This window comes from Schistocerca americana, chromosome 1 (assembly GCF_021461395.2).
Source record: "Schistocerca americana isolate TAMUIC-IGC-003095 chromosome 1, iqSchAmer2.1, whole genome shotgun sequence".
Taxonomy (NCBI): Eukaryota; Metazoa; Arthropoda; class Insecta; order Orthoptera; family Acrididae; genus Schistocerca; species Schistocerca americana.
Window position 1 is genome coordinate 408,927,592 of NC_060119.1, and position 26,390 is coordinate 408,953,981.

Consider the following 26,390-nt stretch of genomic DNA (forward strand, 5'->3'; position numbering starts at 1 on the left):
TGAACATCAATACTTTGTATTCGACTTATTAAAATTATCAGTATGGTCATAAAGTAAAAGTCATATGGCATGACTGGTTGGAAGACCATGAAGGGCAGATTCAGTTACCTAATGGTAAAGATTTTTCTTGTCCTTTGCACCCACAGGCACTTTCCTTCGCAAAGTGTGAGAGCTGTGAGTGTAACTGTACATAGCTGTAATGGTGTGCGCATAGTGTCGTGTCATGTTGATGTTGGGGATGATGAGAGAAGGGAGAGGGGGAAACCCAGTGCCAGCACATAGTCTAGTCCTCTCAAAGAGCACCAAGGGGCCCTCTGGGCTTAACACCCCCATCCGATGAATTAATCACCATCAACTATGTCATATGCCCTCACTTCATGAGCCACTGCAGAGAGATTTGGAATTTAATCCAGGACATTTGCACAAAGACTGGTGATTATGGACTTCACACCACCATCCCTCCTGTCTCCACTGTCATGAAGGCAAAGGAAAAATTGTCAACTGTAGGCGACATTCCCGGATGGGCACCCAGTCAAATACTGGCCACGATAGTTGATTAACTTTGGTGATCTGATGGGAACCAGTGTATCCACTGCAGCCTAGGGTAATATGGTCATGTAAATATTAATTTAGTACTTATCTTACAACTTATTCTGGTTTGATCTTGTAAACGTTAACGTAGTGGTAGGTGATAAACTGTAGCATTTTAATAGAACTGTGGAATCTGCAAGGTTCTTTTTTCCTTTCTTTTTTGCCAAAGAAGCTGCTTTACCTCTAATTGTAATGTCTGTAAGTTATCTTAAATGCAAATATTATAATACTTGATTATTGTCAATGGAGTATTTAGAATTAGTTTGTAACCACTGCTTCTCTATGTTACTGTATACCTTGATTTGTCTCATATTCATGGAGGTCCTGCTTCATAATGGGATGAACAGATAGCAGTGAATGAGAATGAAAATATCAAACACTAAACACATGCCTAATTGTCATTTGATTATGTCATCATCATCACCACCACCATAATCATCATCATCAACTCATTGTCACTAAGGCTACTGAGGGTCTACTTTAGACTTCTGCACATACTAGTCTTCAGCTTTAATTATTATATTATATCCTAGCAGTTTCCTGATTTTAACTACCCATCTTCTGTCAGTTCATATCCAGCTTGTTTCTTTTCACAAAGAATTCGACAAAATGATATAGCCTTAGTTCATATTTCATCAGACCATTGGCTTTATGCTGTACTTATTCTTTTGATTTTGTACTGTAGCATCCTCTATGTCTCTCTATTCTTTTATGTATGTATTAGTATTTGTATCATCTCTACATTTCCAACATGGTGGTTTCCATTACGGAGCAAACAAATTTCAATTTTTGACCATCTCAGTGCTATAGTACAAAATTGTTAAAGCTTTCATGGCTGCTTGTTGACAAATTGACTGTTGTCTTTTGTCTCAGGTTCTTCAGTCAACATTTGTGTTTTTCTAATGTTTTGCCAGCACGTGTGGCTGGCATAGCCAAAGCTTCACCCTCCAGTCTGCCACCAGCAATGGAGGGTGAAGCTTTGACAATGTCTGCCACTCGTGCTGGCAAAACATCAGAAAAATCACGAAACAAATGTTGGCTGAAGAACCCGAGACGGAAGCCAACAGGCAGTTTGTTAATGCAATAGACTTGAACAATCGGTACATAGTAATTGCAGATTTTACGTTTCAAGTGCAATGGAAATTTACTTTTATATACAAGATTCAACCTCTCAGATGATTTCATCATCATTTTTGTTGTATTATTTTTCTCTTTTCATATCCATTTGCTCATTGTTTCCTTGCTCAAAGTATGTGAACTTCTCAGCTGATCGTGTAACATTGTTGTTTTAAGCTTTTTTCTATATCTTTGAGTTCATAAAGTCTTTCTTGCAATTCTTCTGCAGCTGAAGCAAACAAAACAATATTATTTGCAAATCAAAGTTAGTTCTATAATATTCATTGCTGCATACCCCATCATCCACTGTACTCATTTAAAATCTGTTTTAAAGCAGAGTAACTTAACATGATGTTGCTGAAACGAATTTTGACTGTTCCAGCATCTTTATGCAACCTGATCGAAACTTCCTAAATACTTGCACTGCATTACAACAAAATGATGATTGCGTTCAGCAATTTTGCCGAGATTTTAACACCCAACCACGTTGTCTGGCCACAGAAGCTAGCAAACATTTCTGGCATGAAATTTTTTCAGTTACTGCGTATTCGCTACATGGGAGCTGAGAGAAAGAAATTGTTATCCAAATATGACCTAACACTAAAAGAGCACTTGCAACATATTAACGACAAGCAACTTCGTTAGAATAATCTGAACCACAACGTACAAAATGAATTACATTAATGTCCAAATTTTTTATCAACGAAATTATAAACAGAGTCAAACAAACAAAATATTATGTCTTCATGCTCGATTGTACCAGGGATTCGAGCCGCTTGGAACAAAACTCACTAATTAAGATTTTGTAATTCCTCAACTGGGGAGATAGAGGAACATTTCGTTGGGTTTATTCCCGTCGCAGAAACAATGGGAGAGTATTTAATAAATGCCATTTTAAGAAACTAGAAAATAATGGCGTAGACATCCGAAACCGTCGAGGACGGGATATGATAATGGTGCCAATATGGTTGGCATTAATAAAGGTGTTAGAACAGGAATACTGACCATTGTTGGAATTTGCTTTTGCTAGATGCCGCTAAAACTTCTACGAGAGCTAAAACGTTTTTTGGCTTCATCAATAAAGTTTATGTGCCATTTACAAAATCAAGCAAGCGTTGGGATCTTATAAGAACTAAACTGTCCGCCCCGGTAGCTGAGTGGTCAGCGTGACAGACTGTCAATCCTAAGGGCCCGGGTTCGATTCCCGGCTGGGTCGGAGATTTTCTCCGCTCAGGGACTGGGTGTTGTGTTGTCCTGATCATCATCATTTCATCCCCATCGACGCGCAGGTCGCCGAAGTGGCGTCAAATCGAAAGACCTGCACCAGGCGAGCGGTCTACCCGACGGGAGGCCCTAGCCACACGACATTTCCGTTATAAGAACTAAACTGAAATTGGCATTGAAACCTCTGTCTGAGCCGCGCGGGATTAGCCGAGCGGTCCAATGTGTTGCAGTCATGACTGTGTGGCTGGTCCCGGCGGAGGTTCGAGTCCTCCCTCGGGCATGGTTGTTTGTGTTTGTCCTTAGGATAATTTAGGTTAAGTAGTGTGTAAGCTTAGGGACTGATGACCTTAGCAGTTAAGTCCCATAAGATTTCACACACATTTGAGCATTTGAACCTCTGTCTGAAACACGGTGGGAAAGTAGAATCGGAGTCGTAAAAGCGATATGTTTGCAATTTGATGATGTCATCGAGAGTGTGAGTGACCTAAAAATTAGAACTAATGATTCCGAAGCTCTTAGCGACTGTGAAGCAGTCTTGAAGGAAATGTTAATTTTTGACTTTATTGTCGCAATACACGTGTGGTATGAGACTTTACTACGTGTCAACAATATAAGTAAACTATGGCAATTGGTTCAAGTGAAGTTGATATATTACGTTCATTTCGTGACTGGATTCAAGAATTCCGTTTTGAAACAAGCGTTGCAGAAGCTCGATTGTTTGTAGAAAAAAAGTAATTACGAAATTGAGTCTCGGTTTAAAAAAAGAGAGTAGCACAGAAAAAACGAATGTTCTGTTACAAACAAGTGGATGAACTTATACAATCTGCTGAAATGCAATACAGAGTTATCTTTTTTAACACAATGGTAGACGCTGTAATAGTCGACACTGAATGTCGAATCAAAGCGCTCGACGAATATTTTGAACGATTTGGTTTTATTTATGACGTGAATTATTTGAAATCGTTATCCAAGGACGACCTTCACAAACATTGTAATAATTTAGGCTCAATACGTTGTTTAGGCGAAGTTCGGAACATCCGTGCTTCATCTGTATTCTAACCCGGACCCATCTCGGAGAATGATCATAAGCAAACGCTTACACCACTGCGCCACCGGGTGGGGGGGGGGGGGGGGGGGGGGGCTAATAAAAGTTGTAGAACTCTCAATAAAAATACAAAGAAGGAGTCGTTTATTTATTTAATTGCAGGAAAGTGGGTGCTGAAAAAGATAAAAGTTTATTCCTCATTCTAAAAATATTTCAGTTAAAACAGAAACGAAATAACACCACGAGCGTTTCTTGGATCAGTATAGCATAATTTCTAAATTCATTCGTACCAGAAGATAGTTCCACACATTTCAGTTCGTCATGAGAATAAACCTGTTGTAAACATTGCACTATGTCTTCTTCCGCGTTTGCTGGAACCTCATTGGATTTCCTTTTCACCTGGGACTGCAGCCAATCTGTCTCGAGTACTGTCAAGTACGATAATAAGGGTACGTTTTGTGCTGTGCGTTACGCGCACATCGACTTTGCGATAAGACGGGACAACAGCTTTACCGGGCATGTAACTTGGACAGCTCTGGCCGGTCAGCTGGTACAGATAGCGTGCAGTGACGTGGCCAACTGCAGTTCACACGTTAAAAGAGACGAGCAGAGGAGCAATACAGCTTTTAGTGTCATTTAATTTTTAAGCACAATGAAATAATGCACTGCAAATCTCCCACAATACGCTCCTTAGACGACTAGACGAAACGCGCAACAAATTGTCGTGTTTAGCTAACGTATTATTGTGATTAAAAACAAGAATGATGAAAATTCCCGACTTAACCATATGGTAATTTTTCTGCACAAGCTATGTGTAACGTAGGGAGTACTGAAGGATTTCACCGTATAGTTAAATATTAAGGCCATTGAAGGTATTATTACAGTCAGTCGTCTGGGAATCTCTTAGCTCCTTCCTTATCCGAATCCGAGAAATACATTTCAGTTCTGGAAGTGTCACCCGCTACGTTGATAACGAGCCTATCAACAATAGAATCCACGAAGCCAACCAGGCGCAGCATTTCCTCTTTTTGTTATGACGAGCAGTTCTATATCCCGCCAGCGTTCGGCTGCGACGCGTGAAAAAGCTGCTTGCGTTAGTTCCTGTACTTCTGGCAGTTTAACAATCTTGTTACTTCTCGGGCCAAATCCCGCAACTTAGCTCCAGATCAGTTCTATTGGGTTCATATTGTAATAGCACAATAGCAAACGTAAAAATGTAGCATTTGTATAACGTGCTCGATGCTGTGAAAATGATTGTTTTTCATGTGTCTGTGATACTTATCTACCCCTGTAGTATAAGACGATGGACTTAGTCCAAATAAAGAGGATTAGGTTTTTCATTTTGCCTTAAAATTTTTCTTGATTTAAACAAATTTTATGAACAATATTCCAAAAAAATCTATTGTTAAGAATTTGAACTTGAAACGGAATCAGCAATTTTGCATCCATATGTAACTGGAAACAAGACGACGTGCATTATTCGTAAAAAATGATGATGAGTTTTATAATTACGAGATGTAGGTATTTCAAATTGAAGAGAAAAAAATGATGCTGGGGAGTTTAGATCAAACGCACGAATAACCACTTTCGATTTACATGCCAATACACTACCGACTGCGCTTTACGTTCAAAATGAGATTGTTATCAAATGTATAGTATACGCTGGGAAAACTTCAAAGCCGATTATCTCTGTGAATTTATGAAGCCGATTATCTCTGTGAATTTATGAAAAACATTAAGAACAGCCTATTTCTCGGCATTTTTTAACCGTGCTCCACGCGCTTGTTTCGCTGCGGAACAGAAAGCGGCCTCGGCCATTTTCATACTGTGCATTAACAGCGCGACAATCAGAGCACAACGATGCAGAGGCTATGACTATACACGATTTTTGAAATAAAAAGTACGTAGCAAAAGTGTGGTTACGAAAAACGTTGATGGCTTTTAATACATTTGAATATCTTAAAGTTTCATTTAACGTAACTTGATAATAAGATATCTAGTACCTAAGTAGGACCTACCTCCAAGTGCGTAAGAACACCAGTGTATGTGTGATACGGCTTCTGACCAATCTTCGCGTTTGTATTTGTTTACATCAGGTTTATTCTTATGATAAACGGATTATAGTCCGCTTTCTCGCAATTAATTAAAGTAAGTAATTGATGCCAAATTTGGTTGCACCGGTATATTCAGCTGAGTTCCAGTATAAAAGCACGTTTTTCTTATTTAAATTAATTTGGGAAATTTCAAAAACTGAGGACAAAAAATAAGAAATTAATGACAGTTGTTGTCCTCGATCAGGAACTGAGGATAAAGCATGAAAATTGAGGACTGGACCCAGAAAATGATGACTTTAGTTTAATGATTAAAAGCATAACGAGAGATTTGGGTTGTTGTGCCGTTGGATGTTGGCGGTGGTGGAGGGGGAGGATATCGGAGAAACCGATGGTAGTAAAAAAGAGGTAAAGTCATTTTTCAATTCTCGCCTAGAGCGGCAAAACACCTAACAACGGGCCTGTGGTCAAGATATCAGCATTAAAAGCCTCTGAGTGTGCGAAGTTCAAGTTCTGATTGTGTCGTAGGATGGGTGGGACTCACCGCAGTGGTAGTCGGGGCAGCACTGTCCAGACCGCTGTACTGCACGACAGCCAGGGCTCATGGGACAGGCCATGGGCGAGCACACGAAGTCTGGCGGCATGCACACACACCGCTCACACGCGTTCGCCGACGCCAGCGAGTCGCCCGCGCGGTACAGCACGTCGTCCACCACGCACACTGCAACATGTGGAAGGTGCTATGTTGCTTGTGATGCAAATAAAACAAACACCTAAGTAAGTAATCAGCGCTCAAGAGGCCTCAGATCAGACAGCTCAGGTTCACATGTGACACGTACGACATTTTTTTTTTTTTTTTTTTAACTACCGTCCTAGGGAGCTCTGTTACTGAATTAATCTGGTATTTCACTTGCAGAAGAAGATGGATACGGTTTATCTCCTCGTTGATATCAAAATAATTAGGGATAGTGTTCTAGCTAAGCTGGAGGAGGTTCAAATGGCTCTGAGCACTATGGGACTTAACATCTGTGGTCATCAGTCCCCTAGAACTTAGAACTACTTAAACCTAACGAACCTAAGGACATCACACACATCCATGCCCGAGGCGGGATTCGAACCTGCGACCGTAGCAGTCCCCGGTTCCGGACTGAGCGCCTAGAAAAGCTGGAGGAGGATGGGAGAAAATAGGGTGGATACGAACTACTCAGTTGATAAAAACATCTAAGAAGAGTCTATAAATGTCCGAATACTGCAACATACCGAACAGGTAGAAGAGCGCGTGCATATATTTGAGGTAGATGAGTCCTCTGCACTTTGGAGAATGACAAATGTATGCGAGAGTTTTCAATTCGTTTTAACTCTTTTGTTTGAATCGGCTCACCCTACAGTTTTGTTACTAACACTCTTACATAATCTGGTCCGGTACCACAAAATTAAAAGATAACAGTAGAAAGATAATCACTCATCCAGAACAAATTATGCAGTAGTGAAATGGACAAATTGCACTCATTGAAATGTGTTTCATGCAAACTTAAATGGTATCGCTAGATTAAAAATATCTTTTGAATAAAAATTTTTGCAACTAATGCTCATTATTATACACATTGGCTGAGAAAAAAATAGTGAAGCACCCAGAAAACACGGTCGGATGTCAATGTAACTTCGTACACGTACACTCCATCGGCGGGTGAGTACGTAATTAGAATTTCAATTCTCTGTGACAGTTAGAATTGCAACCAGAGTACATTACTGTTGTTCATGTTTAGTGTTGTTGCCAGGCCTGGTAAGTTAGGTAGGGGTGTGTGAATAGTGTCAGATCTCAGCGGTCATTGTGAAGGACAAGTAGATGATCTCAGTGGTCATTGTGAAGGACAAGTAGATGACGAGTACTCGAATGAGATAGCGTTATTAGCCTATCTGCGGCTCTCCGTATGGCCGGATGGTCGAACTGAGAAATATGCAGATTTGTGGGGCATTCGGATGCGACAGTGGCCGACGTTACATTGCACGGGAAAGTGCAGGCAGGCGTACTCGTCGTCAAGGTTCCGGTCGTCCATGCCTGACCACCAGAGAGAAACCGAGCGAGGTGGCGCAGTGTTTAGACACTGGACTCGCATTCGGGAGGACGACGGTTGAATCCCGCGTCCGGCCATCTTGATTTAGGTTTTCCGTGATTTTCCTAAATCACTCCGGGCAAATGCCGGGATGGTTCCTCTGAAAGGGCACGGCCGACTTCCTTCCCTAAACCGATGAGACCGATGACCACGCTGTCTGGTCTCCTTCCCCAAACAACCAACCAACCAACCAACCAGAGAGAAGGATCACCCTACTGCCAGCCGATATGGCCGAGCGGTTCTAGGCGCTTCAGTCTGGAACCGCGAGACCGCTACGGTCGCAGGTTCGAATCCTGCCTCGGGCATGGATGTGTGTGATGTCCTTAGGTTAGTTAGGTTTAACTAGTTCTAAGTTCTAGGGGACTAATGACCTCAGCAGTTGAGTCCCATAGTGCTCAGAGCCTTGATGCCTCAGAACATGTCCTACCAACCGATCCCTTCTTCTACTCAAGTTGTGCCACAAACTCCTCTTCTCCCCAACTCTATTCAATACCACCTCATCAGTTATGAGATCTACCAATCTAATCTTCAGCATTCTTCTGTAGCACCACATTTCGAAAGCTTCTATTCTCTTCTTGTCTAAACTATATATCGTCCATGTTTCACTTCCATACATGGCTACATTCCATACAAATACTTTCAGAAAGGACTAAAAATGGTTCTGAGCACTATGGGACTTAACATCTGTGGTCATCAGTCCCCTAGAACTTAGAACTACTTAAACCTAACCAACCTAAGGACATCACACACATCCATGCCTGAGGCAGGATTCGAACCTGCGACCGTAGCAATCGCGCGGCTCCGGACTGAGCGCCTGAGCCGCTAGACCACCGCGGCCGGCAGAAAGGACTTCCTGACGCTTGCATCTACACTCGACGTTAACAAATTTCTCTTCTTCAGAAACGCTTTCCTTGCCATTGCCAGTCTACATTTTATATCCTCTCTACTTCGACCATCATCAGTTATTTTGCTCCCCAAATAGCAAAACTCCTTTACTACTTTAAGTGTCTCATTTCCTAATCTAATTCCCGCAGCATCACCCAACTTAATTCGACTACATTCCATTATCCTCGTATTACTTTTGTTGATGTTCGTCTTATACCCTCCTTTCAAGACACTGTCCATTCCGTTCAACTGCTCTTCAAAGTCCTTTGCTGTCTCTGACAGAATTACAATGTCATCGGCGAACCTCAAAGTTTTTATTTCTTCTCCATGGATTTTAATACCTACTCCGAACTTTTCTTTCGTTTCTTTTACTGCTTGCTCAGTGTACAGATTGAATAACATCGGGAAGAGGCTACAACCCTGTCTCACTCCCTTCCCAACCACTGCTTCCCTTTCATGTCCCTCGACTCTTATAACTGCCATCTGCTTTCTGTACAAATTGTAAATAGCCTTTCGCTCCCTGTATTTTACCCCTGCCGCCTTCAGAATTTGAAAGAGAGTAGTCTAGTCAACATTGTCAAAGGCTTTCTCTAAGTCTACAAATGCTAGAAACGTAGGTTTGCCTTTCCTTAATCTTCCTTCTAAAATCAGCAGGGTCAGTATTGCCTCACGTGTTCCAACATTTTTACGGAATCCAAACTGATCTTCCCCGAGGACGGCTTCTACCAGTTTTTCCATTCGTCTGTAAAGAATTCGCGTTAGTATTTTGCAGCCGTGACTTATTAAACTGATAGTTCGGTAATTTTCACATCCGTCAACATCTGCTTTCTTTGGGATTGGAATTGTTATATTCTTCTTGAAGTCTGAGGGAATATCGCCTGTCTCATACATCTTGCTCACCAGATGGTAGAGTTTTGTCAGGACTGGCTCTCCCAAGGCTGTCAGCAGTTCTGATGGAATGTTGTCTGCTCCCGGGGCCTTGTTTCGACTGTGGTCTTTCAGTGCTCTGTCAAACTCTTCACGCAGTATCATATCTCCCATTTCATCTTCATCTACCTCCTCTTCCATTTCTATAATATTGCCCTCAAGTACATCGCCCTTGTATAAACCCTCTATATACTCCTTCCACCTTTCTGCTTTCCCTTCTTTGCTTACAACTGGGTTTCCATCTGAGCCCTTGATATTCATACAAGTGGTTCTCTTTTCTCCAAAGGTCTGTTTAATTTTCCTGTAGGCAGTATCTATCTTACCCCTAGTGAGATAAGCCTCTACATCCTTAGATTTGTCCTCCAGCCATCCCTGCTTAGCCATTCTGCACTTCCTGTCGATCTCATTTTTGAGACGTTTGTATTCCTTTTTGCCTGCTTCACTTGCTGCATTTTTGTATTTTCTCCTTTCATCAATTAAATTCAGTATCTCTTCTGTTACCCAAGGATTTCTACTAGCCCTCGTCTTTTTACCTACTTGATCCTCTGCTGCCTTCACTATTGCATTCCTCAAAGCTACCCATTCTTCTTCTACTGTATTTCTTTCCTCCATTCCTGCCAATTGTTCCCTTATGCTCTCCCTGAAACACTGTACAACCACTGGTTCTTTCAGTTTATCCAGGAGCCATCTCCTTTAATTCCCACCTTTTTGCAGTTACTTCAGTTTTAATCTACAGTTCATAACCAATAGATTGTGGTCAGAGTCCACATCTGCTCCTGGAAATGTCTTACAATTTAAAACCTGGTTCCTAAATCTCTGTCTTACCATTATACAATCTATCTGATACCTTTTAGTATCTCCAGGGTTCTTCCATGTATACAACCTTCTCTCATGGTTCTTGAACCAAGTGTTAGCTATGAATAAGTTATGCTCTGTGCAAAATTCTACCAGGCGGCTTCCTCTTTCATTTCTTAGCGTCTAGAACCGCTCGGCCACACCGGCCGGCTGACAGTATCGTGGTGCAATTTTTCAACAAGACAATGCTCAGTCACATTGGGCACGCGTCTCTGTATAGTGAATGCGTGATCGTGAGGTACCCTACGGCCACTAAGATCCCAAGATCTCTCTCCAATACAACATGTGTGGGACCAGCTCGGACGTCAGATCCTTCCCTGTCCCAGTGCGCAGGATATCAAGGAACAATTACAAAAGTTTTGGGCGAGTTTGCCAGGAAAGAGGATACAGTAGCTTCATGGCAACCTTCCAAACCGAATTAGTGAATGCATCCAGGTGTAGTGTGGTATTGATAAGCGAGCTCACTAGCAATTTCTTTCTAAATTTTACTCGATATTGTAATCATTGAAATTGCATCACATATCTCCTCTGTTCGTAAAGTTTTGTTTCGTCCTCCCCTTCTGCGTGCTTCACTTTTTCGTCAGGGTGTGTACTTTCTTTTCTTTAAACACATTTTAGTCATCCTTGTCGCAATGTTCAAGATCGTGGTATATATTTTGTAAAGTTTCGTAATGAAAACAAAATAGTGATCTTTAGCTCAACATTGCTACAAGCCTGTTGCAGGGAGTGGCCATAAGAAAATCGCAGGTTGCTGTTTGTTGCAAAATTTAGATACTGGCGGTGAGGGCAGTTTTTGGTATACTGCGGAGTTCGAGTGGGAAGTTCCTTTGAATACATTACAAAAAATTCCCAGCCCATCCATTTCCCGTTACAGCTTGTCTCTAATGCTGTCTTCATCGACGGGACGTTAAAGCCTGATCTTCCTTCCGCTCGCTACAAAATCACATTGTGAGTGTGTATCTGTATTTTTCCCACATTGTTTGTTATCACAGTAGTCATATGAGGTGTTGACATCGGCAAACACGTAAGTCAAGACGTTAAATTTGTGCGCTCTCTAGGAAGCAGTTTCAGTTCTATTAATAGGTTGCGAAACGTACAAAACTCATGTAAACAAATTCTTATACCAGGAACAGGTGAAACTTTGCCCGTTTCATCAATTTGTAGACAAAAATTTTAGTTGGACATTCGTTTGCTATAAGGCTTATCAGAACGCGTCAACATAGGGTACATAGCCCTTTCTTTATGTCCATACAGGGTGTGGAGATGATGCTTAAAGGGATTTGACATTTAATGTTATACGTAAGGGTTATCGTGGCTCGTTGTAGACGCAGTGATTTTTTACCTCACCTTCTCGGGTTCGACACTTACTTTCCTGTTGTCGCCGTTAGGTATTACGCCGCGCGAGTATCTAGAGGGGCCAGTGAAATTAGAACTTCCTCGAGTGTTTTCCGGGTACCCGGTGATAGAACCCCGACCAATGCCAACCGTAGGATGAACGATCTTTATACACAGTACAACCTGTAGATGTTTAAACGTGGGCTCTAGACATCGTAGGACTTCCTGGTTACCGAGCGAGGTGGCGCAGTGGTTAGCACACTGGACTCGCATTCGGGAGGACGACGGTTCGATCCCGTCTCCAGCCATCCTGATTGAGGTTTTCCGTGATTTCCCTAAATCGTTTCAGGCAAATGCCGGGATGGTTCCTTTGAAAGGGCACGGCCGATTTCCTTCCCAATCCTTCCCTAACCCGAGCTTGCGCTCCGTCTCTAATGACCTCGTTGTCGACGGGACGTTAAACACTAACCACCACCACCACTTCCCGGTTTGGAGTCTGAGTTTTAAGCGCCCTGTGGGTCCTCACTGTAAACCACTTGCTGAAACATGGGAATGGCATCGTATAATTTTTCAGGTTTTATACTATCCTCGACATTTGGTATGGCAGTTGTAAGACACTGACATGAGCAACGAGACTAATATACTCATTATGTTCCTCATCGTCCGAGTGACAGCTTCCGTCAGTGGCCAAGGAAAATATCGCAGCTGTTTTTGCTGACTTTGTTTGCCTCTGGTAATTCGGGGAAGTCTTATCGATCCTACATAACGCGAAGGCTCCAGGGTCGTTTTGAGTCAACGGCGGCACCTGGTCGATCGATGTGTCAAGCGGCCGCCGCTCACGTAAACAACACCGCACCGGGGACAAGCCACTTCCTCTTTTTTTCCCCGAAACATTGCAGAAACTACAGCAAACTATGGCTTAAATTTTAGTGTCCTCGAATCCCTTTCCCCTCGCTTACTTCTGTCGAAACTAACGACAACGAGATTCAAGGCACATAAAAGATTAATTTTTATTAGTTGAAGTCGTCACTAAAATAGCTTGACGGTCTGGAAAGTGGCTAAAATGTACACGAAAATCTTTCGCTCTCAGGTGTCTTCTATTTATTACGGCATTTGAAACTCAGCATTTAACACCACTGTATTCCTTTGTCTTTCAGTTTTTACTTTCTCGTAATTGAGACCAACTCTCACATATTTTGAGAAGGACGAAATGATTCCGCCCCAGACGGTGCTTGCTATATTCTGTATTTGCTGTTGACCAATTTCAGCTCTTATGCCACTGTCAAGCGGTTAATAATGCTTGGCTGGGGAATAATTTCGCTTTTTTAAAAAGGACATTACATTCGCCACTGACTTATTTATTTCACGGTTGCAATTTCTACAGTCAACGGCGAATATGACGTCCTTTAAAAAATCTACATGACTGTGAACCCAGAACACGAGAAGCTGATCAATAATTCAGTTGCTTTTCTTCTTTCAGGTAACTCAGCGATATAAAGCAGCATCGTTTCGTTCAGTCACAATACTACTGACGTGAGTAATCTGTTACTTTCTATCTATGAAGAAACCTTTCTACCTTAGTGCCGCAGTCATTCGTGCTTCATTTGAGGAATGTTCTTCTTGAACATTAGTTTTTGACGGTTTTTGTGGAAAACGAGCTACGGTAAAAACTACTGACTTCCGCTGCTCATAGAGAACAAATTCTTCAAAGGGATAACCACACATCTACTTAATTACTGAAAAAACTTGTGTTTCCTAGCAAATTTCGGGAAGATATGCAAAAATTCCGTGAGGAGGCAGAGCAAAAATGGTGATTCGATTGAGAAATTCCTTATAATGTAAAACCGAAACAAGAGCTCTAAGAAATTTGCGTTGTCACTAAACAAAAAGCTACTTCATGGAGTTATGTTTTTGTAAGGTAGGATGCATTACGGAGCATGCCTTCCACCCCACTTGCATAAAGCGCATTAGAGAGAATGCCGCTCGTACTGCTTAAGGTTGATTTGGATATACGTCCCAAAAATAATAACGCAAACAAAAGTAGCTTCCAAATATGCAACTAAATCACAGAATCTAAGAAACCGAGAGAAGTTTGCAGTAAAATATTAGCATACAATACGTGACTTTTATTAGTATGTTGTGTTCCAGTTACAATCCTACAAAAAATAACGTAGAGAAAAGGTGTCTCAGAGTAATACCAGGAAAAATTTTGTTTTTCTGTAATTATAAATACTGTTTTGATGTTAAATTCTCAGTGAAGAAAATAAAAGTTAAGGATTAATGTACCAAATATAAAGATATAGAAATCTTAATACAGAAAGATTAATACTGCAGTAAAATAAAAAGCAGCTCTAAAAGTAGGTGAAAAAAAGCTACATGAAGGTATAGAGGAAAGCTATGGTAGCAGCACGAAAGATAGCGAATGACTCAGCTATCTGACAATGACCTAATGAAAAAAAAATAAATGTGGGCAGAAGAAGGCACAATAAATTCGTCGTAAAAATCGAAAGAGGAACTACTGTTTTAAATCATATCTTGAAAATACCGCAATGCGTAATGCCTTTCTTCTAGTTTCCAAGTGGAATGGCGAATCAGTTATGATTGGCCTCGTGTTTGACAAGAGTGAAATTTGAGTTACTGTTCGATAACCTAGTCAACAAATCGCTTCTAGCGGGTGTCGAGTTGTTTTCAGCAACGTTCCTGCTTCCTTACTCTGTGTTTAACAATGAAAACCTGTGGAAGAGACAGCCGGGAGATACAGTCCTAATTTCGCTCTTATTGTTTATTTTAGATATTGGGGCTTGATGCATCGGTTTATTACTAGACATACGTCAGATTGATTACATCACTTTCTCTGGTAGATTGTTTAGGAATGTACACGTGCAGGATGCTAAATAACGGCAGTCATATTCTGACAGTAAGTCGTATTTACTTACCGCTTTGTTCATTGTCGTATGTTGTATTCTGTACACCGTACCCAAACGTGTTCTCATCCTTGTTGATGGGAACTGAAACATAGAAAATATGAACTATTAAGTTTCAAAATGAACTGAAAACACATAGGCTAGACTGGGAGAAAAAAAAAATAAACAGTTACTAACACTATTTTTGTTGCAACAAAAACAAACTTGCTAGTCCTTTCTAACAATCACAGCTGCAGATTGTTGTTGTTGCTGTTGTGTTTGGTCCTCAGTCCGAAGACTAGTTTGATGGAGCATTCCCCCTCCACCCCACCTTACACCCAGTAGTCTATCCTATGCAAGCTTCTTCATCTCTGAATAATTACTGTAACCTACATCCATAAGAACCTGAACCTGCTTACTGTAGTCATGCCTAGATCTCCTCTACAATTTTTATCTACCCCCCCCCCCCTCTTTCATAGACATACGTCTCTCTTTTACCAAACTGACTATTCCTTGAAGCCCCAAGGTGTGTCCTATCAAACGGTTCGTTTTTTTTTTCGTCAAGCTGTGCTATGAATTTCTTTTCTCTCCATTTCGATTCAGTACCTCCTCATCAGTTATTCGATGTACCCATCTAACTCTTATAGCACCACCATTCAGAAGCTTCTATGCTCTTCTGGTCTGAACCGCTTATTTTCCACGTTTCGCTTCAGTACAAGGCTACATGCCAGAAAAATAACTTCAGAACAGACTTAGTACGACTTAAATTTATATTAGAGATTAACAGATTCCTCTTTTTCAGTAATACTTTCTTTGCTGTTGCTTGTCTGCATATTGTACCGTCTATACTTAGTTCATCATTAGGTATTTTGCTGCCCAAATAGCAGCATCCATCTGCTAATTTTAGTGTCTTATTTCCTAATCTAATTCCCTCGGTAGCGCCTAATTTAATTCACTATATACCATTACCCTTGTTTCACTTTTGTTGATTTTCATCTATAGCCTATTTTCAAGATACTGTATATTTCGTTCAGTTGCCGTTCCAAGTCTTTTGCTGTCTCTGACAAAATTACAGTGTCATCGGTAATCTCAAAGTTTTCATTTCTTATCCCTGACTTTTTATTTCTTCTCCGAATTTCACCTTGGTTTCCGTTACTTCTTGTTCACTGTACGTGAGTCCGCCCCTGGTAGCTGAGTGGCCAGCGCGACGGAATGTCATACCTAACGATCTGTCTGCTTTCGGCAACGGTGGGGCGAGGACGTACGCTGCGTCCCGGCGTGCGCGACCGTGAGCGCTTGCTTGTGTTTACCTGCTCGCGGCGCGAGTTGTATTTGTTCCAAGTTCAGTGCGACTATGGCACACACATGGCGCCACGATACGATCAGATTACGTTACAACCAGATCATGCGCGTCCTCGAGCCTATGAAATAGAATAGTTCATACGCGACGATCTACGTTTAGATCCGTCGACTGTCGTCGGAATACATTTTTCTATAATGGCGAGCGTCGTTTATGTTAAAATGATCAGTGCAGAGGTCTGCGCGACAGCGGCGTCTAAATACGCGAAGTCTCTCAGATTTAAACATTCTGACGGGCATATCGGTGCAGTGGCGGTGGATCATGCAGGCATGGGCCTGAGAACTTTAAGGGTTTTTGAGCTCCCCTTCGAGGCCCCAGAGGAAGTTATCAAGGACGCCTTCCGACCATGTGGCAATGACATCAGCCACGTTGCAGAAAAATGGCAAACTTTTTCGTCATATAAGGTCTATAATGGTGTGCGCCAAATTAAACTTGAGCTCAAGAAACATGTGCTGTCCTATTTGAACATCGGTGGCTGTCGGGCAATCATAATGTACGACGGTCAACTGAGTATCTGTTCCAGATGTGGGCACGACGGCCATGTTCGATCGGGCTGCTTACAACGTAGACTTACGCAGACACCAGTGGGAGACTAGGTTTCGCCGACGGGGACGACAATCCTGCCCCTCACCTACGCTCAGACGACGATGCGCACCATAGATGAGGAAGAAACGGGCGGGCGGGCACATCCATCGACGTCAGAAGGACCAAGGGACGAAGAGGGAGGATCCCCGATGCCGACGCAGATGTCGCCCCCTCCACACCAACAACAGCAGTAACAGTCCCACAGAATCCAGACGCAACATAACATTCAGGACGCGATGGACGTGGACGCGAACATTGTCCCGATCGCGGCTTTCCTAGCGGAAGGTGATACGACGCTGGATTATATCCCACATTCGGATACGGATGTCCACATTCGAAAGCAACGTTCGTTTCAACGACAAGCAACGTCGGCGGACCCCTTCTGACGATTGCCTCCTACGCACGGCTGGTCAAGAAGGCGACATTTGGTCAGATGGCATGGATGCTGCGCCTGCTGAGGATCTAAGTGGTGTAGACGGTTCGTTTGCCTATACCACGAGTGCCCAGTTACTTCTTGCACCACAGATGCAGCAAGTCGCGTCGATGGATGGCGCTTAAGCACTAAAAGCATTTTTTTATTTTCCTACAGGCAGCATCTATCTTCCCCTAGCCATGCCTGTTTCCACAGCTTAGGATTTGTCCTAGTCATTCCTGCGTAGCCATTTCTCATTTCCTGTGTTTCATTTTTTAGACGTATGTACTGTCTTTCGGTTAGTTGATTTGCAACATTTCCACATTTCCTTTTTTCATGTACATTTCTGACGTCGTCAGCGTGGAGGCGATCTGTAGAATTATGAACACTGAATAAATTTTCAGCTGCCAAGATCGCTAAAATCATTTAGTCATATAGATTACCGATTTCAGCAAATCTCTGTTGCCAACAGCATACGTAATCATATCCAAGATTTGCATTATATGGAATAACAACATACGTACGTTGACATTATTACACAATTTCTCCTTCACTACAGTAAGTGGTGCTATACGATGTATGTCCATGGTCCGTCTTTCATTCCATTTCCCCAGTCCATGTTCTCTATTTTTTCCTTCTCTTCCTTTTCCTACTATGGAATTCCAGTCCCCACCCACAATTAAAGATACTCCTCCCTTAACTATCTGAATAATTTCGTTTATCTCATCATACATTCTTTGAATTTCTTCATCATCTGTGGTTCTAATTGGCATATAAACTTGTACGATTATGGTAGGTGTTGGCTTCGAACCTATATTGGCTGCGATACTGTGTTCACAGTGCTGCTCATGGTAGCATGCCCTGATTCCTATTTCCTTATTCATTATTAAGCCTACTCCTTCAGTATCCCTATTTAACTTCATGTTGATAACCTGTAGTGACCTGACCAGCAGTCCTTCCTACCACCACACTTAACTAATTTGCACTGTATCTAATTACAACCAATCCATTTTCCTTTTTAAATCCTCCAACTTCCCTGCCCGATTTAAGGGATCTAACATTCAACGCTCCGACCCTTAGAATCCCAGTTTTATTTTTCCTGATGACGACATCATCCTGAATAGACGCCATTCGGAAATCCAAATGGGAAACTATTTGACCTCCGGAATGCCATCATAATTTAACCGTACAATAGAGCTGCATACCCACGGCTTTTCGCAGTACCTATGTGGCAAGGGTAAATTGGCTAATGTTGTCCCTGCAACTACTGAAATGGCTGCTGCACGTCTTCAGGAGCCACGACCTAGTCTGGCCTCCCTACAGGTACTCCTGCCGCTGTAGTTGCACCTACAGTTCGGCTATCTGTATCGCTGAGGCACGCAAGCCTCTCCACCAACGGTCTTACGGGACCAAACTGCTAAGGTCATCGGTCCATAAGTCTACACACTACTTAATCTAACTTACGCTAAGGACAAAACACACACACACACACACACACACACACACACACACACACACACATTGCCGAGGGAGGACTCGAACCTTCGATTGGGGGGTCCGTGCGAACCGTGACAACGCGCCAAAGACCACGCGGCTAATGCCACCTCCAACAGGACCAAGACTGGCACTGCGATTCAGACCAACCGCCGAGCTGCTTAAAATACAATAAAGTATTCTTTCATTTGTAAACATTTCTTGCCATAACATCGACGGCGGCTCGTGCAGTTAAAAATTTTCGATAGCAAGATACGACCATACATAAACAGAATCCCGCGCAGAGGTCGTGTCCGCATGTTGCAAATTAGCTCGTTAGTGACTTTCGTACAGAAACTTTAGGTAGCCGGAACACTTAGTGAAAACGGTCTAGCACACAATTCTCATCTGCCATTTGACAGTAAATTTCAAGAACAGCGCACCCTTCGATGCAGAGTGAAAAATTCGTTGCGGAAGCTCGTTAGCGGTTTACGAGAAGTCTCTTCAGTAATAGGGCCACAAGTCTGAAAGGTAATCGCATTCGTGATAGGAGGGCAAAGAAGATCTGCGTACCTCTTTAACAGCTACCATCCAGTTCGGAATGGGCTGGCCAAATTTCAAGGATTTGACTTGACAGACCAAACGAATACCTGTCGTTGAAATTTTCTCATACCTAACAGTAACATTTTTAGCTCACAGGACGTAGGAATTGTATCTTATACGGGTAGATTTATAATATTGCGTTCTTGTTAAGATGATAACAAACGGCAGACTGTAGTTGGCCAACAGCTAGTTGCAGACGTTCTGAATTAGCTTACTTCACACCTCATTCAACGAACTCATTTCTGTGTTGCACAAACATCATGTAGCTCCACCTCACTCCCGGATTCATCCATGCATGCATGTACCTATCCCGGGAGGCTTTCTGATATTCACGATGAACACGCCACGGAGTATTACTCACAGTCTGCCAGAAACGTGATTTGCTATTAGTGTCTCTTCGGCAACTGTAACGGGATAACTTTCTAAGCAGAAGCCAGCTCTTCTCCAGATGTACCTACAGTGCAGTTATTTAGTTTGAACAGCGCATTTCTTTACCAGAAATGACCCTGTTGCCTTCCCTGGATCTGTGAACTGACTTACCTAGTGCCGGCCGGAGTGGCAGTGCGGTTCTAGGCGCTACAGTCTGGAACCGAGCGACCGCTACGGTCGCAGGTTCGAATCCTGCCTCGGGCATGGATGTGTGTGATGTCCTTAGGTTAGTTAGGTTTAATTAGTTCTAACTTCTAGGCGACTGATGACCTCAGAAGTTAAGTCGCATAGTGCTCAGAGCCACTTGAATCATTTTTTTGACTTACCTAGTCTCAGGAGGGACAAGAGTTTAACGTGGACTCCGAACCACGATGGACATGGGCGTTTTTCGCACAACCAAATCATTGTTACACTTGAAGAAAGCGATAAGTGATATAAGAAATCTGGCTCATTACTGAACCCAGGACCTTTTGATTTGATGCCTGACACTTATTATATTAAACTACCAACCATCTTTGCAGCACTGCTAACAACCCTGGACCTTTGGCGCTATGAACGAGTGTCAAACGAGTGTCCATACGCCTTGGCTTGTGCCCAAGATTGTTTAATCTTTTTCTCATGATCGCTACACATGTATGATGGAGGAAGCAGGATAGTCGTACAGCCTCCCTCAAATACCAGTTCCTTATCCAGGAAGGGTAAGCGAGAAGAGCGTCGCTTTTCTTACAGTGATTCCTGTTTATGTTCCCTGAGCATCTCAGCTGCATATTCGTATGGGCTATACGAGCTGCTACGGTCGTAGCAACCCGTCCCGGAATTGCTAAGATGCCTCCAGTCGGACATACTTGGTAATGACTGTCAACGCTCGAATAGTACTGGTAACAATAGCATCCTGTATAATATTTCTTTTACAGATGCACTGCACTTATCCAAAGCCCTTTTTTCGAAGACTGCGATTCATCTTCCAGACTATTGATTTTGTGTTCGTCCCATTTCATATCGCTTTTTAGTATTAGCCCTACGATGTGACGGGCTCGGCGTTGCAGCTCGGACGTCGGAGCTTTCAAAAAACAGTCAGCTGTACCTTCTTCAGTACAAAATTCAGATAATGACTGTGATCTGCGCCTGTAAATTTGTAAGCAACTGTTGGCTAAAATCAGAGATGCAAACTACATTAAACATCTTTGGATGCACTATGAAGCCATCTTTCCCTTCAGTGGTTACGTGAGTAAACAGAACTTCGGTAACTGGACTAGCGTCCACTGAAGGGTACGAAAGTTACCGTATAGTGTGTAGCACTTGTCTGAGAGTTTGCGAGGTGCTGCTGTCACTGTATTTCTGGACCTTAGGTTAACATGTCAGAAGCGTTGGTGACTCCAAGACGCAATACATGTTCACATCTCGTCATCCAGCACACCTAGTTTCACAGGATGGAGTCATCTCGAAACCTGCCGGACAGTGTATGGCAGTAGTGAAACGTTTGTTTAGGGATTCTGTGGTTCCAAGGAATGCTAACGTCACTTACCCGTCAGACTGGTCTCCAGACCTTCCAGTCTGTGACTTTATGTGGAATCTGAAGAGGATCGTGTACCGGACTAAGAATTCGGGCGCAGTTCAAGTTACAAATTGAAGCAGAAATGACTTACGTCCTAGATGACACAGTGCCCATTATGCAAAACCTGCAGGAACGACTTAGTTAATGTATGTGACAAAGTGGACGGCATTGGTCTGATGTAATTTTTGAAAACTGATGCCTAATGCAGTTTTCAGTTCTGCGTGACATGTTTTGAACCTAGAATAAAGTTTTGTAACGTACCTTAAATTTTTAAAAATATTTTAAATATTTCGTTTCTTTGCGTCTTAGTGCACGAGATACTGATATTTGATAGTGTCAGGGTGTTTAACAATAGAGACTATTTACCTGATGCGGCGAGAGTGACAGCGGCGAGTACCGACACCAGAAGCCTCAGTGGCGCCATTCCTGACACCTGCAACAAGAGAGTAAGGCGTAGCTTGAATCACTGCTCCTGCGCACGAAATCATGCCCTCTGGCTAGGAGGGCAGCAGCAAGGCGTGACCGGTGCGGAGTGCTACGACTGCGTAAATTGGTGTGCAGTATTATGAAATCGCCAATACTAAATTATTTAACACTGTAATACTACATTATTGCAGCTTGCTAAACAAAGAAGTACTCCGAATTATACAGCCAAATCTTTAAATCAAAGAAACTTCATTGTTCCAGAGACTTTTCAAGTCTAAAACATCTAGGATGTATGTACACATACTAAAACGACGAATGAAAATTTGTACCAAGGCCGGGATTCCAACCGAGGTCTTCTGCTCACTAGATAAAGACGCTAAACACCAAGCCACCCTGGCACAGTGATTACTTCAGCATGTGTCTCAGCTCGACGGAATTTTGGATTGAGGAGAGAGGCGTGCGAGCCGGCCGGAGTGGCCGAGCGGTTCTAGGCGCTACAGTCTGGAGCCGCGCGACCGCTACGGTCGCAGGTTCGAATCCTGCCTCGGGCATGGATGTGTGCGATGTCCTTAGTTTAGTTAGGTTTAAGTAGTTCTAAGTTCTGGGGGACTGATGACCTCAGAAGTCCCAAAGTGCTCAGAGCCATTTAGAGGCGTGCGAGGGTAGTCCGTGCAGTTATGCGAAGCCACTGTGCCAGGGTGCCCCTAGTTCTTAGCGTATCTATTTGGTGAGCAGGAGACTTGGGTTCAAATCGCGACCTTGGAACAAATTTTCATTCGTCGCTTCGGTCTGCATATGTATATCAAATCTCTACATGTTTACGAAACAAAGCCGCGAATAACATATGCACGGTGAAAAGGAGAGTGATGGGGATCTTATACAGGGAATGGAAAAATTATCCAACAATTTTTGTAGCTTTTGCACAGTGTGAAAAGTTGACTATAAAACGTAGAAAAGAAGAATATTAGTAAGTTGCGGACATATTCTTTAAACGCATTTTTTACGGCGGTATCAAATTTAAATAATGATTGCCTTGCTAGTTCACAGGTCCAAAACGATTTTGTGTCTTTTGTTCATGACGTTTCTTGCCACTGAAAACAGAATGAGTAGTTTTTTACACACTTTTATTGGACGTATAAATACATGAAAACCAGATGAGGTAACATTTCCATGCATTTCACTTTAAGTAATTTGATAATGAACCCATTGATAGCGGGAAGAAAACTCTAAGAGGAGAATGGCTAGCATATATCAGCTATCACCTGGTGCTAAAGCAATATTATTTCTTCCGTCTTAGGGTTCCAGCTAATCTCATTCGTTTTAAACTAATTAGTATTACATTATCGAATCACTTTAAAATGCGCAACTCCCAAATGTGATACCCATTACACGCGTGCCACATGACGTACATGTGAAGAAAGAGCAAAGAAGACTCTCAGGCTGTCTAAACGCATTTCGTTCACAGGTATCTGGTAAAGAAAGCGATGTGTTGCGGAAGGTCGCATATCTATAATGTCACTGGTACGAGAGGTGATGGTTAAATGTGAAGGGTTCAAATGGCTCCGAGCACTATGAGACTTAACTTCTGAGGTCATCAGTCCCCTAGAACTTAAAACTACTTAAACCTAACTAACCTAAGGACATCATACACATCCATGCCCGAGGCAGGATTCGAACCTGCGACCGTAGCAGTCGCGCGGTTCCAGACTGTAGCGCCTAGAACCGCTCGGCCACTCCTGCCGGCTAAATGTGAAGGGCGTTGCAACAATGCTGCGTCAGTATCAGCCAGGGTATTGCATTGGAGCAACTCACCATCCAAACAGCGAGGAGAGATCGGAAATCGCGTCTAGTGCAGCAGTTCAACGAACCCGCCGCATATGGGCGGAAGCTCACGAGCAGGATTTTAAAATACCTCCATGGACTTTAGTTCCCATTCGTATCCTAGTTGCGTACCAATGAGGCACTTAGATCGTAGTGTCAGCGGCACCCACCTTTTAACTTTTCTTTTTAATGTGTGGTGTAAGAGAATTACTGTGGCTGGACTGTCTGGATGAAGAAGTAAATAGGTATTGTTCTCTTTATTTACTCGTAAGAAGGACTTCGTGTTCAGGGTCCATGAGCCCTTCCATGATGGTGGTTTCTACACGTTTTTGTTGGCTACTAAGGAGTTTCGATGATGGCGTGTTGCACCCAAATTCGGAGCCAAAGTTGTGGGGCAACAGATCCAACGTAGTCCAGATGGCGGTTGGTCGGCCAGAGGTCTTCGATGGTGTCCAGGAGCGTACACATTGTCTTCCTGATGATGTCCTGGATGGGTTCGATGTCCATTTCTTGATGAAACTCCCTCGTTCGTGCTCATTGAGAGCCTTTGAGAATGATCCGAAGACAGAGATTTTGCAACACCTGTATCTTTTTAATTTTTGTGTTGCTTGTGGCACCCGAGGAACAGCAGCCATGTAACGTGGAGTGCAGGACCGTTGCTTGGTATCGCTTTTCTGCTAATAGAGATATGAGAGCTGGCGAGGAATGTGTACAAGTAGTAAGACTTCTCCACATCACGTTTTGTACGATCTACCGTTGTTCATTTTCTGTGATGTTCAGCTGTCTCTATAGGCGACATATTGCCGCGATGATTGTCGACTACTCGTTAACAACGCAGTGTCGTCCGCAAATTGCGCAAGAACAACCTGCGGGAGCCACCCTTTAAATAATGTGAGAAGCGCTGCACACAGCAGGTGCCCACGAAGACCTAACGCCATCTGACAGTCGCTTGCATCGGGTTTAGCTGCTGCGTGTTGCAAACGGCTGTTGTCTAAATGATGCGATTGTTAAAAGAAAAGGGAAGACTTCCAAAGCTCGGACGCGTCGTATGCAGTGTCACGCGTGCAGCTGAAGGTGCACGGAGGTGAGCCGGATGAGCCTTCCTGCGGCGTCGGCGTCCTTCGGCGGCGGAGGACGCGCTGGGCAGCGCGGCGCGTGGCAGCCGACCCGCGGCGCGCAGTGACCACGGCCAGGCGAGGCGAGGCGATGCGATGCGCACCGCGGCGCCGCCGGAATCGATGGCTGGCGGCCGCGGGCCGGCGCCGCGCGGGTCACCTGCCGCCGTATCGATCACGCTCCCAACCCTCTCCCTCCCTGTGCCCACGTCCTTATGACAGCTTCGCATCCTCACCATCTTCCATCCCGAGTTTCTGTGTCAATGTCACCAACAGCTATCCCTGGTCACGGAATCGATCGCTAGGGGTGAACCTAGCTCCGATTATCTGGAGAGCCATTTAGGATTCTGATAGGCTGTCACACCAACACCAGTGGAAAAATGATCCTATCGGACCACAAAAAGGGCGAATTTGCTCCTGTTTAAAAGTCACAGGCTGAAAAGTGGCGTACCAGCTGCCTCGTTCTACATTCCTCAGCACTTTCAAAATTTTCCCAAAAATTTTGGCATGCGAACATATTCGCGCCCTCTGTAACATTCAGCTCCCCTCTAACTCCTACAAGCTCCGCTAATTGTAACGCGCTCACATCCACTAGTCCATCGCTGTAAGACTCTCATAACCATCTGTTTCCACTTGCCCATTGTCACTCACTCATTCATCCAACTTACTGTTATTATCTGACTACTATTGTCTCACAGTCACTGTCTCCCCCTTGCTTTCTCTTACTGCAACTACCTCATCCATTACTTTCCCTCCCTGCTGTCTCCTTTTCACTGTCACTATCGCTTCCTCGTTGTCATTGTCACCAACTCTGCCTCTCACTGTACTCACTCTCTCACTCACTTCCACTTCTTCCTTCTCTTTATTCGTCTGCCGGCCGATGTGGTCGAGCGGTTCTAGGCGCTTCAGTCCAGGACCACACGACTGCTACGGTCGCAGGTTCGAATCCTGCCTCGGGCATGGATGTGTGTGATGTCCTTAGGTTAGTTAGGTTGAAGTAGTTCTAAGTTCTAGGGGACTGATGACCTCAGATGTTAAGTCCCATAGTGCTCAGAGCCTTTATTCGTCTCCCATTAGCACTGTCCTCTTCACTCTTTTCCTAGCACTGTTCTGTCACTGACAGCCATGTTCCACCGGCACTGTGTTCCTCTCGTACTCTCACACTGCCATTGTCTCCTTCGCTTTTTCTATATCACAAAAGTTGTGTTCAGTCTTCCAGTATTTACTACTTTTCCGTCTCTTTCCCACTACCAATGTCTCCTTCTTTCTCAACATAAAAAAGGGCGAATATATTCGCAAGCCAAAATTTTTCAAGGTATTGAAAGGTAGAATGAGGCAGCTGGTATCCCACTTTGTCTTTTAAAGAGGAGCATATTCGCCCTTTTTGTGCTCCGGTGGAGCATTTTTCCGCTGGTTCCCTCCTTTTCGATTCTAAAGCAGGGCATGTCTCCCATATGAAAAGAACTTCATGGGTCAGTAAAATTTTGCTAGTTTATTTATGTGAAACTGAAATAACGCTAAACAAATTTTACGCATCAAACCGGATTTTACGTGCACAAAAATTT

General features: G+C 43.2%; 1 protein-coding gene across 1 annotated transcript in view; it reads right to left on the reverse strand.

The window, feature by feature from the left end:
• Positions 1-26,390, reverse strand: part of LOC124602019 (serine-rich adhesin for platelets) — a 157,268-nt gene that overhangs the window by 12,985 nt on the left and 117,893 nt on the right. The window contains exons 3-5 of the mRNA XM_047136290.1: positions 21,830-21,896; positions 15,080-15,151; positions 6,572-6,748 (exon numbers count right to left, since the gene is read on the reverse strand). Of these exons, the coding sequence (XP_046992246.1) occupies positions 6,572-6,748; positions 15,080-15,151; positions 21,830-21,887 (307 nt within the window). The 5' untranslated portion in view covers positions 21,888-21,896. The remainder of the gene's footprint in view (positions 1-6,571; positions 6,749-15,079; positions 15,152-21,829; positions 21,897-26,390) is intronic.